The sequence below is a fragment of the Cetorhinus maximus genome, chromosome 4 (assembly GCF_964194155.1).
Source record: "Cetorhinus maximus chromosome 4, sCetMax3.hap1.1, whole genome shotgun sequence".
In the NCBI taxonomy this organism is placed as follows: domain Eukaryota; kingdom Metazoa; phylum Chordata; class Chondrichthyes; order Lamniformes; family Cetorhinidae; genus Cetorhinus; species Cetorhinus maximus.
In genome coordinates, this window is record NC_135882.1 from 133,393,742 (window position 1) to 133,409,292 (window position 15,551).

The window sequence follows — 15,551 nt, forward strand, 5'->3', positions numbered from 1 at the left end:
TGGCTTATCTGTACAACCCTTCTTAAATAGCGGAACCACATTAGCTGTTCTCCAGTCCTCTGGCACCTCCCCCATGGCCAGAGAGGAATTAAAAATTTGGGTCAGAGCCCCTGCGATCTCCTCCCTTGCATCCCTCAGCAATCTGGGACACAAATCATCCAGACTCTGGAGATCTGTCCACTTTTAAGCCTGCCAACGCCTCCAATACCGTGTCATTCCCTATATCAATTTGCTCAAGAACCTCGCAGTTCCTCTCCCCGAGTTCCATACCTTCATCCTCATTCTCTTGGGAGAAGACGGGTGTGAAGTATTCGTTCAACACTGTACTGATGTCCTCTGGCTCCACCCATAGATTGCCCCCTTGGTCCCTTATGGGCCCTACTCTTTCCCTGGTTATCCTCTTCCCATTGATATACTTAGAATTTCTTGGGATTTTCCCTACTTTTACCAGCCAGAGCTATCTCATATCCCCTCTTTGCTCTCCTAATTGCTTTCTTAAGTTCCACCCTGCACTTTCTGTGCTTCACTAATGCCTCCGCTGATTTGCTCCCCTTGTACCTGCTAAAAGCCTCTCTTTTCCTTCTTATCATATCTTGAGTATCTCTGGTCATCCTTGGTTCTCTGGGTTTGTTATTCGTTCCTATCACCCTAGAGGGAACATGTTGAGCCTGTACCCTCCCCATTTCCTTTCTGAACTCCCCCCACTGCTCTTCTGTAGATTTCCCCACAAGTAGCCGTTCCCAGTCTACTTGGTCAGATCCTGCCTTATTTTACTATAATCCGCTCTCCCCCAATCCAAAACATTTTGCCATGAGACTTCATGGGGTTTGGAGTCGATGTTGAGGACTCATAGGGCAACTGCCTCCCACCTGTATACCGCTGTGCCGCCACCTCTGCTGGATTTGTTCTGCCAGTGGGACAGGATATACCCAGGGATGGTGATGGTGTTTGAAACATTATCTGTAAGATATGATTCTGTGAGGATGACTATGTCAGGCTGTTGCTTGACTAGTCTGTGAGACAGCTCTCCCAATTTTGGCACTAGACCCCAGATGTTACTAAGGAGGACTTTGCAGGGTCAACAGGGCTAAGTCTGCCGTTGCTGTTTCGGGTGCCTAGGTCGATGGCGGGTGGTATGCCTGGCTTCGTTCCATTTTTGAGGGTTTGTAGTGGCTTGATACAACTGAGTGGCTTACTAGGCCATTTCAGAGGGCCTTTAAAAGTCAACCACATTGCTGTGGGTCTGGAGTCACATGTAGGCCAGACCAGGTAAGGATGGCAGATTTCCTTCCCATTCACAAAACAAGATATGTCACACCAGTTACATAGCAAATTGGAGCCAGGAACTGATGTGGAGTGAGCACATTGGTTAAAGACGCTTTGGTACCATGTACCCGGAATCTCCCAGTTTTGAGTGACAAAACCCACATGCCTTCTTGCCCCCAGATAATCTTTACACAGCCCCCACCCCCGGTTTGGGAATTATTGACTGAATGGTAATGAGTAAATCATACTTTTAATCTGGTACTGAGAGTTGGATGGCTGATGTATTTTGCTTGGTAGCAATGCTAATGGGTGGGGTTTTCGAATGGGGATGGAGGTGTGGGAGGGTCCCTGTTTTAATCCACTCAGCATTAGGAATAATCTCTTGAGAACTAAAATCACTGTAAATTGGCTTTTAGTTTACTAACTATTCCCCTAGAAAGTTTTATGTGAGGATGATTGATAGAATTATACCAGTCCAGCTCTAGAGGTGTGGGTGCTTTCCCTACGGTTGGCCTTTGATTAAGGACTGCCTGCAGGAAATGTTGAATTTTGTCTTCCAGTTAATATTTTCAGAGCGGGCATAATATTAATGGAAGAATTAGCATCAGAAGGAATTTTATTCCCCACAGATCCATGGCCTAGTCTCCCAGGTGACAATGTGTTGACAAACATCTTTTGAAAATTGAGTTGTAGATTTTTTAATGACTCATTGGTTAAAGGATTGAACCTAGAATTGACACACAGGCCAGAAAGTCCTCAGATTGGTCTCCAGCCTGTGCTGAGGTAGCTGGTTTCTTACTTGCAAGTCACAAATGGCTTCAATGCTTCTCGGCTAATGTCTGGTGATGTATGACAGAAGTACATGTGTGTATGTAAGAATGGAAGAAATAAGAGCAGGAGCAGGCCATCAAGTCTGTTACACTGCCATTCAATAACATAATGTCTGAACTTATGCATCAACTCCCCTTTCTTACCCTATCCCCATATCACATTATTTCTTCAGTGCCCAAAAAATCTATTTCTAAGAAGAGCAGTGGAATTATCCCCAGTGACCTGGCCAATATTTATCCTTCGATCAACATTACTTGAAAAGGAGATTTATTTGGGCATTATCACATTACTGTTTGTAGGAGCTTGCTGTGTGCAAATTGGTGCCACTTTTTCAGCTTTACAACAGTAACAACACTTCAAAAGCTCTTTGGGATGACTGATGATTGGGAAAATAGCACAAATATATAAATGTAAGTCCTTTTTAAAAAATATTTCCGTTGGTTTCTTGCAACAATCTTCAGCCAGAAGTGCCAAGTGGATGACCCATCTCGGCCTCCTGCGGAGGTCCACAGCATCACAGACGTCAGTCCTCAGCTAATTTGATTCACTCCACATGATATCACGCTGAATGCACTGGGTAATGCAAAGGTTATGGGGCCTGACAATATTCCGGCAATGGTACTGAAGACTTGTGCTCCAGTATTTGCCGCGCCCCTAGCCAAGCTGTTCCAATACAGCTACAACACTGGCATCTACCTGGCAATGTGGAAAATTGCTCAGGTATGCCCTGTACACAAAGAGCAGGCCAAATCCAGCCCGGCCAATTACTCCCCATCAGTGTACTCTCCATCATCAGTAAAGTAATGGAAGGTGTCACCAACCGTGCTATCAAGTGGCACTTACTAAGCAATAACCTGCTCACTGACACTCAGTGTGGGTCCCACCAGGGTCACTCAGCTCTTGACCTCGTTACAGCCTTGGTTCAAACATGGACAAAAGAGCTGAACTCCAGAGGTGAAGTGAGAGTGACTGCCCTTGACATCAAGGCAGCATTTGACCAAGTGTGGCATCAAGGAGTCCGAGCAATACTGGAGCCAATGGAAATCGGGGAAAATTCTCCACTGGATTGAGTCATACATAGCACAAAGGAAGGTGGTTGTGGTTGTTGGAGGTCAGTCATCTCAGTTCCAGGACATCACTGCAGGAATTCCTCAGGGTAGTGTCCTTGGCCCAACCATCTTCAGTTGCTTCCATCATAAGGTCAGAAGTGGGGATGTTCGCTGATGATTGCACAATGTTCAGCACCATTCGCAACTCCTTGTATACTGAAGCAGTCCATGTCCAAATGCAGCAAGACCTGGACAATATCCAGGCTTGGGCTGACAAGTGGCAAGTAACATTTGCGCCACACAAGTGTCAGGTAATGGCCATCTTTTTAAATTTAACCATCGCCCTTTGACATTCAATGGCATTACCATCACTGATTCTCACATTATCAACATCCTGGGGGTTACCATTGACCAGAAACGGAACTGGACTAGCCATATAAATACTGAGGCTACAAGAGCAGGTCAGAGGCTAGGAATCCTGCGGCAAATACCTCACCTTCTGACTCCCCAAAGCCTGTCCGCCATCTACAAGGCACAAGTCAGGAGCGTGATGGAATATTCTCTACTTGCCTGGATGAGTGCATCTCCAAGAGCACTCAAAAAGCTTGACACCGTCCAGAACAAAGCAGCCCACTTGATTGTCACCCCTTCCACAAACATTAACCGATGAACAGCAGCGTGTACCATCTACAAGATGCACTGCAGGAATTCACCAAGGCTGCTTTGGCAGCACCTTCCAAACCCACGACCACAATCACCTAGAAGGACAAGGCAGCAGACACGGTTCTCCTCCAAGTTTACTCCATACCCTAAAATATGGAAATATATATATATTTTTATATTCATTGGCTAAGCCAGCCTTTATTGCCCCTCCCTAATTGCCCTTGACATTTTTAAGAGTCAGCCACATTGCTGTGGATCTGCAGTCACATGTAGGCCAGCAGGTTTCCTTCCCTAAAGGGCGTTAGTAAATCAGGTGGATTTTTAACAATGGTTTCATTTATTGAATTCAGATTCCACCATCTGCTATGGTGGGATTTGAACCCAGGTCCCCAGAGCATTATCCTGGGTAACTGGACTACCAGTCCAGTGACAATACCACTATGCCACCACCTCCCCTGCATCTATACTACAGTTCCTTCACTGTCGCTGTGTCAAATTTCTGGAACTCCCTCCCTAACAGCACTGTGGGTGTATCTACACCACAGGGACAGCAGCTGTTCAAGAAGGCAGCTCACCACCACCTTCTCAAGGGCAGTTAGGGATGGGCAATAAATGCTGGCCCAGCCAGCGACGCCCACATACCACAAAAGAATAAAAAAATGTTTACCTACTGTACTATCTAATCAAATTTCCCAATCTACCTCAACCAACATGCACCTTAAACCTCCAGGATTGGCTTTGTTTAAATTTACAAACATGGGACCACCAGATGGCAGGAAAGCAGGCGGGTGGACCTGTAAAAGAGGGCGACATGCCATCTCCAGCCTGCCCTCCCCTGACCCCGCTGTGATTTTACAAATGGCAGGGAAAGCATCAGGTGGGCCCAGCAGAGATCTTTAAATGGACCAATTAAAGGCCTCATCCCACCAACGCTCAGATTTAATGGGTGGCAGGAGAGGCCTGCGTTCAATGTGCACCTGGCAGTAGAAACTAATAATGGGGAAGTAGGTTCAGGTAGACTAAATATATATAAGTCTGAAGAGAAAAGTCAAGGTTATAGAGCAGAGTAGTGATTTGGGTAAAACCAATTAGATGGTGACAGTGTAATAACAGTAAAGGACATTAGGGACTAAGGCCATATTAGGGAACAATAGAAAAGGTTAAAATTAATACGCTATACTGGAACACATGAAGCATCAGTAGCAAGATAGATAAATTAATAGCACAAATAGAGTTAAATAGGTTTCATCTTTCCCAGAGGGCAGTGGAGGCTGGGTGGTTGAATGTATTCAAGACAGATTTTTGATTTACAAGGGAGTCAAGGGTTATAGGCAGGCAGGAGAGTGCACTTAAGTCCACAATCAGATCATCCATAATCTTATTGAATGGCCTAATCCTGCTCCTGTCTCATATGATCTTCAGGACCCCTATCAAGCTGAGAATACTATCCCCTACCACTAGGATATTCTTTTTTAGTGCCCCATTTCGATGGCCTCTTGTACTACGATGTTATGGTCAATTTGCCTTTCTTCTCCGCAGTGTTCGTTCTCATCCACGGCAGTAGCAAATACCTTGTTTTTGGACAATGGTAAAGGCTGCAGCTTCTTCTCCACTGCATCTATGTTCTCATCTGTTTGAGTCACAGTCACATCCATCTGTGCCCGATCACTGAACAGATCTAAACCTAATGGGTGTGACTCCCTCCTTGGTCAGGATGCCCAGGTAAATCTTCACCCTCTCTGATGCATCACCAGGTCTGAACCTCAGACCCCAGCTCAACACATCTGAGCAAAAGTTCCTTGAGTTAGAGACACTTATTGCAGTTGTGGTTGTCTGGGACCACATTACTTTCCACAAACTCCCATATGCTTCCGATGCAGCATACCTCCTGCACTGCCATCTCTATGTAACTTTTTTAATATATTTAATTCATTAAAACTTAATGTAATGGGGAGGTGATGGTGCAGTGGTATTGTTGCTAGACTAGTAATCCAGAGACCCAGGGTAATGCTCTGAGGACCCGGGTTTGAATCCCACCACGGCAGATGGTGGAATTTGAATTCAATAAAAATCTGGAATTGAAAGTCTAATGATGACCATGAAACCATTGTCAATTGCTGTAAAAACCCACCTGGTTCCCCCTTAGGGAAGGAAATCTGCTGTCTTCACCTGGTCTGGCCTACATGTGACTCCAGAACACCAGCAATGTGGTTGACTCTTAAATGCCCTCTGATGCCCATATCCCATGAATGAATAATAAAAAAAAATTAATGAACTTTTCCTCTTTTTTACAAATTAATTTGAGTCTAAATTATTAATTTAATAAAATATTGGCTATAGGTTCCTAGTTTTAAATACTTACAGCCTCAAATTTATACAAGAGGTCCTGATGGCCCCTCCTCCCACCCCCCACCCCCACCCGGTCACTGAATTCCCACCCTCACCGAATCCTCAATTTTGTTGTGTACTTCCTTATGATCTGTCGTTGTGCTCTCTACAAATTGGTTAAGGACAGTACCAGGCTTCACTTCCATCTACACACCACATATGGCAAAACAGCCTGCAAACATTCATTGCCCATGTTCTCACAGTGACTCTTGACCAATTGGGAAGTTTGCAAAAGTATCTGTGGGATTGAACTGCAACAAAAGCTTCAGGTCTTCAGGAGAGGAGGAGGAACTAGAGGACTCCATTGAGCCAAACCTTCCCGAGTGGCATGAATCTAGTCAGGCATCGGGGACACATCACATTTATAAAAAGGAAACAGACTATTTGGTCCAACTAGTTTTTTGTCCACACAACCCCAGTCCTTATCCACATGGCTGCCCCGTTCCCATATCTTTTTACTCCCTTTCCTTCAACAATCTATCTAACCTATTCTTCAGTGTAAATGTTGTCTACTATCTGACTGTGGAGGGTGTCCAAATCCTATCATCCTCCTTTTGTACAATTTCTCAGCAGGGGTTGCTAGATGGATTCTGGTGAAAAAGACATTTCAATTCATTTGACTACAACCTCTCACAATACCAGTTGGATATTGGATCACTGGATAACCATCAGAAAATGGCTGAATTTTGCATTTCTCTTAATTTCTCATCTCAGCAAGAGAGCGGTAGGAGTTTAGGAGTTGGCCTCAGTAACCTTGATTGGGAACAAGGGGAAAAAAATGGACTGAAAGACCTCTTCCCTGAACCCACCTAGTCACTTCTGCTGGAAAGCGTATACATGGACTTCAGATGATGACTGTGATAGACTTGGCCATGATGCCCACAATGTTAAAACAGCTTGACGATGTTCATGGTTTGGGCTTTCATAGAAATATAGAAGCAGGAGTAGGTCATTTGGCCCTTCGAGCCTGCTCCGCTATTCAATATGATCATGGCTGATCCTCTATCTCAACGCCATACTCCCGCTCTCTCCCCATACCTCTTGTTGCCTTTAGAGTCTAGAAATCTATCTATTTACTTCTTAAATATATTCAGTGACTTGGCCTCCACAGCCTTCTGTGGTAGAGAATTCCACAGGTTCACCACCCTCTGAGTGAAGAAGCTTCTCCCTATCTCAATCCTAAATGGCTTACCCTGTATTCTGAGATTGTGACCCCTTGTTCTAGACCCCCCAGCCAGAGGAAACGTCATCCCTGCATCCAATCTGTCCAGCCCTGTCTGAATTTTATACATTTCAATGAGATCCCCTTTCATTCTCCTAAACTCCAGTGAATACAAGGCTAGTCGGCCCAATCTCTTCTCATATGACAATCCTGCCATCCCAGGATTCAGTCAAGTGGACCTTCGCTGCACTCCCTGTATGGCAAGTATATCCTTTCTTAGGTAAGGAGACCCAAAACTGCACACAATACTCCAGGTATGGTCTCACCAAGGTCCTGTACAACTGCAGTAAGACATCCTTGCTCCTGCATGCAAGTCCTCTTACAATGAAGACCAACATATTATTTGCCTTCTTAACTACTTTCTGTACCTGCATGCTTGCTTTCAGTGATTGGTGTACAAGGACACCCTTTTTACATCAACATTTCCCAATCTATCACCATTTAAATAATACTCTGCCATCTTGTTTTTCCTACCAAAGTGGGTAACTTCATACTTAACAAAACAAAAACAGAATTACCTGGAAAAACTCAGCAAGTCTGGCAGCATCGGCGGAGAAGAAATCAGTCAACGTTTCGAGCCTTCATGGCCCATCGGCAGAACTGCTTTCACAGCCATATCTCTTTTCTCAGTGACTGTCTCCGTCTCCGACTCACCCCACGTGGATTTCAACTGAAATTCCATCCCTCTTGTTTCGAACCCACCCAGGATTACAGGTATCGCAGTTCTGCCGAAGGGCCATGAAGGCTCGAAACGTTGACTGATTTCTTCTCCGCCGATGCTGCCAGACTTGCTGAGTTTTTCCAGGTAATTCTGTTTTTGTTTTGTTTTGGATTTCCAGCATCCGCAGTAGCTTTTAGCTTTTTGTTTTTAACTTCATACTTATCCACGTTATATTGCATCTGCCATATATTTGCCCACTCACTCAACTTTTCTAAATCGTCTTGAAGCCTTTTAACATCTTCCTCGCCACTCACATTCCCATCTAGTTTTGTGTAATCAGCAAACTTGGAAACATTATATTTGGTTCCCTCAACCAAATCATTGATATATATTGTGAATAGCTGAGCGCAAGCACTTATCCCTGCGGTACCCCACTAGTCACCGCCTGCCATTTCAAAAAAGACCCATTTATTTCCACCCTCTGTTTCCTGTCTGCTAACCAATTCTCAATCCATGCCAATATATTACCCCCAATCCCATGTGCTTTAATTTTGCACACTAACCTCTTATGTGGGACTTTATCAAAAGCTTTCTGAAAATCTAAATACACCACATCGACTGTCTATCTATTCTGCTAGTTACGTCCTCAAAAAACTCCTCTAGGTCTGTCAAACATGATTTCCCTTTCATAAATCCATGTTGACCTTGTCTAGTCTCATTGATATTTTCTAAGTGTCTTGTTGTCACATCCTTTATAATGGACTCATTTTCTCAACCACTAATGTTAGGCTAACTGGTCTGTAATTCTGTTTTTTCTCTCCCTCCTTTTTTAAATAACGGGGTTACATTTTCCACCCTCTGATCTGCTGGGACCGTTCCAGAAACTACAAAATTTTGGAAGATGAGAACCAACGCATCCATTATTTCCATGGCCACCTCCTTTAGTATCCTGGGGTGTAGATTATCAGGCCCCGGGGATTTATCGGCTTTCAGTCCCATTAATTTTTCCAGCACCATTTTTTTAGCAATACTAATTTCCTGCAATTCCTCCTCCTCGCTAGACCTTTGGTTCCCTAGTATTCCTGGGAAGTTATTTGTATCTTCCTCCTCAGTGCAGACTCGATGGGCCGAAGGGCCTCTTCTGCACTGTGATTCTGTGATAAAGTAGTTGTTTAATTGCTCTGCCTTATCCTTGTTCTCTATTATAAATTCTCCTGTTTCAGACTGTAAGGGACCTACATTTGTCTTTACATACTTATAGAAGCTTTTACAGTCCACTTATGTTCCTTGCAAATTTACTCTCATACTCTATTTTTCCCCTCTTAGTCAATCTCTTGGTCCTCCTTTGCCGAATTCTAAACTGCTCCCAATCCTCAGGTTTGCTACTTTTTCTAGCAACTTTATATGACTCCTTTTTAGATCTAATACTACCTTTAATTTATCTTGTTAGGCATGGTTGGACTGCTTTTCCTGTTGTGTTTTTGCACCAGAAAGGAATGTATAAATGTTGCAATGCATACATTCATCCCTTAAATATTAGCCATTGCCTATCCACCGTCAATGAAGTTCCCCAATCTATCTTAGCCAACTCACGCCTCATACGTTCGTAGTTTCCTTTGTTTAGATTTAGGACCCTAGTTTTGGATTCAACTACTTCACTTTCCAACCTAGTGAAGAATTCTGTCATGTTATGGTCGCTGTTCCCTGAAGGACCATGCATAACAAGATTATTAATTAACCCTTTCTCGTTGCACAAAATTAAATCTAGGATAGCCTGTTCCCTAGTTGGTTCCTTGATGTACTGGTCTAAAAAAACCATCTCCTACACATGCCAGGAATTCATTCGCCACAGAATTAATTTGGTTTGCCCAGTCTATATGTAGATTAAAGTTATCCATGATTATTGTAGCACCCTTGTTACATGCATCTCTAATTTCCTGGTTAATGCTGCCCCTACCTTACCACTACTGTTTGGCCTATATACAACTCCCACTAATGTTTTCTGCTCCTTGTTGCTTCTTAGCTCCACCCAGACTGATTCTACATCTAGATTTTCTGAGCCAATATCCTCTCTCACTATCGCACTGATTTCATCCTTAACTAACACTGCCACGCCACCTCCTTTTCCTTTTTGCCTGACCTCCCCAAACATCGAATACCCTTGGATATTCAGTTCCCAGGCTTGGTCACCCTGCAGCCATGTCTCCATAATTGCAGTCATACCGTACCTATTTACATCTATTTGCGCTGTTAATTCATCTACCTTATTGCAAATGCTTTATGCATTCAGATACAGTGCCTTTAGACTTGTCTTCTTAAACATTTTTTTTGTACTATGGCCCTATTAGCTGCTAGCTCCTGTTTCCTCTGCCTTCCACTTTTGCTTTCTACTTTCCTGTCTTTCATTCTTATCTTTGTTTCCCTCTCTTGCGTCTCCCCACTCAGGTCCCCATCCCCCTGCTAATCTAGTTTAAACTCTTCCCCACGGTACTAGCAAATACCCCTGTGAGGATATTGGTCCTGGTCCTGCTGGGGTGCAACCCGCCCAGCTTGTACAGGTCCCATATTCCCCAGAATCAGTCCCAATGCCTCAGGAATCTAAATCCCTCCCCCCTACACCATCTTTTCAGCCATGCATACATCTGGTCTATTCTCCTATTCGCGATCTCACTAGCATGTGGCACTGGGAATAATCCTGAAATTACTACCTTTGAGTTCCTGCCTATTAATTTATTTCCTAGCTCCTTATATTCTGCTTGCAGGACCTCATCACTTTTTTTATCTATGTCATTGGTACCGATATAGACCACGACCTTTGGCTGTTCACCCACCCCCTTCAGAATGTCCTGCAGCCGCTCAGTGACATCTTTGACCCTGGCACCAGGGAGGCAACAAACCATCCTGGTGTCATTCTGGGCCGCAGAAACGTCTACCTGTTTCCCTTATGATAGAATCCCCTATCACTATTGTTCTTCCACTATTTTTTTCTCCCCCCTCCCCATACAGTTGAGCCACGTGTGGTGCCACGGACCTGACTCTTGCTGCGTTCCCCTGAGAAACCATCTCCCCCAGCAGTATCCAAAACTGAAAATTTGTTAGCGAGGGAGATGGATCCAGGGGACTCCTGCATTACCTGCCTAGTGCCTTTCCTCTATCTGGGGTTCACCCATTCCCTTTCTGCCTGTGCACTCTTTACCTACGATGTGATCACCTCACTGTACATGCTATCCACGAAGATCTCAGCCCTGCAGATGCTCCACAGCGACTCCAGCCACTGCTTCAGGTCCGAAACTTGGATTTCAAGTAGCTGAAGCTGAAGACAATTCCTGCACACATGGTCACCATGGGCATTGGAAGTGTCCCTGACTTCCGACATCGCACAGGAGGAGCATTCCACGTGATCGAGCTGCCCGGCCAAGACTTACCCCTATATTACTCCTTTTACTTTTACTCCCTCTAGTTTAGAGAATATTAAGGCCAGTAGAAATACTCACAAAGTCCTACTTAAGAATGCCTCTGCTCTTCCTTCTGAGGAAAGGTAGAAAATGAAAGGATTACCTCCTTCTCTCTTCAGTGAACTCTCCCACTCACCAAACTCCAACTGAAGCACTCAAATGCAGCCCAAAGCAGCACTACATCCCAGGGTACTAAAGGATGTAGCCGTGGAAATAGTGGATGCTTTGGTTGTCATCTTCCAAAATTCTGTAGATTCTGGAACAGTCCCAGCAGATTGGAGGGTGGCAAATGTAACCTCACCATTTAAGAAAGGAGCGAGAGAGAAAACAGGGAATTACAGACCAGTTAGCCTAACATCAGTGGTAGAGAAAATGCTAGAGTCTATTATAAAGGTTGTAATAACAGGACATTTAGAAAATATCAACGAGATTAGACAAAGTCGACATGGATTTATGAAAGGGAAATCAGTTTGTCAGTGCAGACATAAGCAGCACTGTAGATGGCTTGCTTTTATGCTGTCTGAATCTAGCTTCTGAAAACCTGTTTAAGCCAATTAACTAGTTAACTAGCTGCAAGCAGAGCCTGAATGAGCCCTGTTTTAAAGCTGGACTAAAACGCATCCCCTCCCAATCCAAAGAGCAACTTTTAGCTAATTGCTTAATCAAAGAAAGAGTAGACTATAGTTAGAAATGAAGCCTTAAACTTAATTAACCCTTAAAACTCCCTCACTCACCAAACTCCAACTGAAGCACTCAAATGCAGCCCAAAACAGCACTCCATTTCCACTTGCAGAAGCGTCACAGCATGATCTTTGCATCATAAGTTGATTTATTTTATTGTCTAAATGTTCTGTTTGTGTGTTTTTTGTTTGAAGTGGTGTCAGCATTGGTCTGGAGCCCTGGGAGCTGTTGAGATCTGTCTGTCCAGTGCCTACAACCAAATTCCTATACACAAGCCAGATGAACAAGAGGTAGGAGGAGGCAGACCTGACTGCAGCGAGTCTAATTGTGAATGTGGTTGGCTGGAGGAAGCCCCAGTGAAAGTTTGAACTGGGCTGTGGGGAGTTTAGAATCGGTGTCAGACTAGGAACTTGTGTGAATTTTGAGCTCAGTATCAGCAGCCAGTTCTTCCATGGAATGTCTAGTGTGTATTAGATACTGTCTAAAGCTCCCTCGACACTGTCCCATCAAATACTCCCAGGGCGGGTACAGCATGGGTTAGATAAAGAATGAAGCTCCCTTGAGCAAACCACATGAGATTCTTGAGTCACATTCTAGGCAATAGTTGAAGAGCAAGGCAGCAGAGCACCACCCCCACCCCCGACCTCACGTTTGCCCTTTATAATGTGGTGGGGGGCAGGTGGTCCCTTCTTCCATTGAACAAAAGTGCAGCCGTTAGGCTTTCTGGAGTCAACCCCAAAACCAACACCCTGTTTCAGAGATGGAAATATTACCACAGAATCAGTGGTCACTCCATTGAGCTATTGGTCATTTCTTGATAATGATCAGAAACATAAGAAATAGGAACAGGTGTAGACCATCCGGCCCCTCAAGCCTGCTCCGCCATTCAATAAGATCATGGCTGATCTTCTTGTGTTAAAAATATTCAATGACCCTGCCTCCACCACCTTCTGAGGCATTGTTCCAAAGTCGCAAAAATCTCCTCATCTCTATCCTAAGAGGGTGATCCCTAATTTCAAAACTGTGCCCCCTCGTTCTGGTCTCACCCACAAGAGGAAACATCCTTCCCACATCCACCTTCTCAAGGCCGTTCAGGACCTTGTATACTTCAATCAAATCATCCCTCACTCTTCTAAACTCCAGTGGAAACAAGCCCCGTCTGTCCAACCTTTCCTCATAAGACAACCCACTCATTCCAGGTACCAATCTAGTAAACCTCCTCTGAACCGCCTCCAATGCATTTACATCCTTCCTTAAATAAGGAGACCAAAACTGCACACAGTATTTGAAATGCGGCCTCACCAATGCCCTGTATAACTGAAGCATAACAACCTTACTTTTATGTTCAATTCCTCTTGTAATAAAGGATAGCATTCCATTAGCCTTCTTAATTACTTCCATGATGAAAGCAAAACACTGCGGATGCTGGAAATCTGAAATAAAAACAAATATTGCTGGAAAAACTCAGCAGGCCTGGCAACATCTGTGGAGAGAGAAACACAGTTAACGTTTCGAGTCCGTATGACTCTTCTTCTGAAGAAGATTCTGAGGGGTCTTGACAGGGTTGATGTGGAGAGGATGTTTCCTCTTGTGGGAGAATCTAGAACAAGAGGCCACCTGCTTAAAAATAAAGGGTTGCCCATTTAGGACAGAAATGGGAGAATTTTTTTCTGGGTGTTGAGTCTTTGGAACTCTTTGAAGAAGAGTCATATGGACTTGAAACGTTAACTCTGTTTCTCTCTCCACAGATGCTGCCAGTCCTGCTGAGTTTTTCCAGCATTTTTTGTTTTTATTGTAACTTTGCATGCCTGACCTGCATCATTGGAAGTGTGGACCTACATTTGTCAAGCAGTGTATATCCTAAATAGCAAGGCTATTAAATGGGTTGTGCACATTCCATTTTATTACATCATTGGCCTATTGTACGCTGAGTATGGAAACACAGAGCTCAAGAATTTCCAAGTCAAAAGCCCCCAAAGTGTCAACTTTGGCTCAATAGTAGCACTCTCATTGCTAAGTCAGCAGGTTATGGGTTCAAGCCTCACCCCAAAAAGTTGAGTATATAATCTAGATTGAGGGAGTGTTGCACTTTCAGAGGTGTTGTCTTTCAAATGAGATGTTAAATTAAGGCCCTACCAGCCATCTCAACCCCAAAGAGAAGTTAGGATATTGAATAAGGTCAATTAACTAATTGGACTTTCCTCCTCCTCTGTTCTAATAGTTAATCCCCTTGGCACTTGGTTTATGACGGTCTGGATATCTGTGGACTGCTGCCCTGATCTAAAGCAATATCTTTGTTGTTCTTAGGGGCAATGCATCCTGGGATAGTATGCTGTCCTCCATTGTGCGCACTCTTCCACGTCACTCATCCACCGGGAATATTGTATCCTTTGCAGATAAGCAAAATCAGTTGGGATGAGAAATCATTCAGGCCAATTTACTCTCACCCTTCTGGGATTACAACCCAGCTTCAAGGACCAGTTGAATCGACAAGACCTTCATTTTAACATATTTTTGTTGCATGTTTTTTGGATCAATCAGGAGTGTCTTGCTCCTTGCTCCTAATTTTCATCCCATCTCTCCTGGAGGCAATGATTTAAAAAAAAAAGTTCTCCAGATATGCCAAGGCTGCATTTAATGCCAATCTGCAGTTACCCTGAAAAGGTGGCAATGGACTGTCTCCTTCCAACTCTGCAGTCCTTTTGGTGATGGTGCATGGCTGGAGATTCCAGGATATTGACTCAGTGCTGATGGCAATATGTTATAAGGTTATGGGTAAATCAGCTGTGTCTCAGTGGGAGGGAGCACTGTCAGCTTGGAGTCAGAAGGTTGTGGGTTCAAAACCCACCCCAGTGACTCGAGCATGGAATCCGAATGACCCAGCCTGCATTACTGAGGGAGTGTTGTACTGTTGGCAGTGCCTCCTTTTGGATGAGACATTAAACCAAAGCCTTGCCAGTCTCCTCAGGCGGAAGTAATAGATCTCATGTCATTATTATTACGACCAGTCCTTGGGCGAGGCTCCCCAAAATTGTTATGCTTCTGGATGAGGAGGGATGAACTGGCTCCCCTTCTTTATTGAACCCCCTCAATTGGTTGCAGCAAGGTTAAGTTAAAAAGCATCCCTCCCCTCGTGGATACCTTTCCCTGGTCCAAATGTATTTATGTTTTAAATGAGCCAATTTAACCAGGCTGTCTTAAGTCAGAGAAAGAGTGAGTTTATTAGTTACTAAAACGTGAGGAAAAAATAATAAAAATGCAACAGACATACGCACAGATTAGAAATGAGAAGTGAGTCCAGAAACAAAAGTTAACAAAGATATACGAATCAGTCT

At 44.0% G+C, this 15,551-nt stretch overlaps 1 protein-coding gene across 1 annotated transcript in view; it reads left to right on the plus strand.

Annotated features, from left to right (window-relative positions):
- LOC144679907 (tubulin delta chain-like) overlaps window positions 1-15,551 on the plus strand; it is an 89,869-nt gene that overhangs the window by 61,444 nt on the left and 12,874 nt on the right. The window contains exons 8-9 of the mRNA XM_078540864.1: window positions 12,411-12,506; window positions 14,524-14,599. Of these exons, the coding sequence (XP_078396990.1) occupies window positions 12,411-12,506; window positions 14,524-14,599 (172 nt within the window). The remainder of the gene's footprint in view (window positions 1-12,410; window positions 12,507-14,523; window positions 14,600-15,551) is intronic.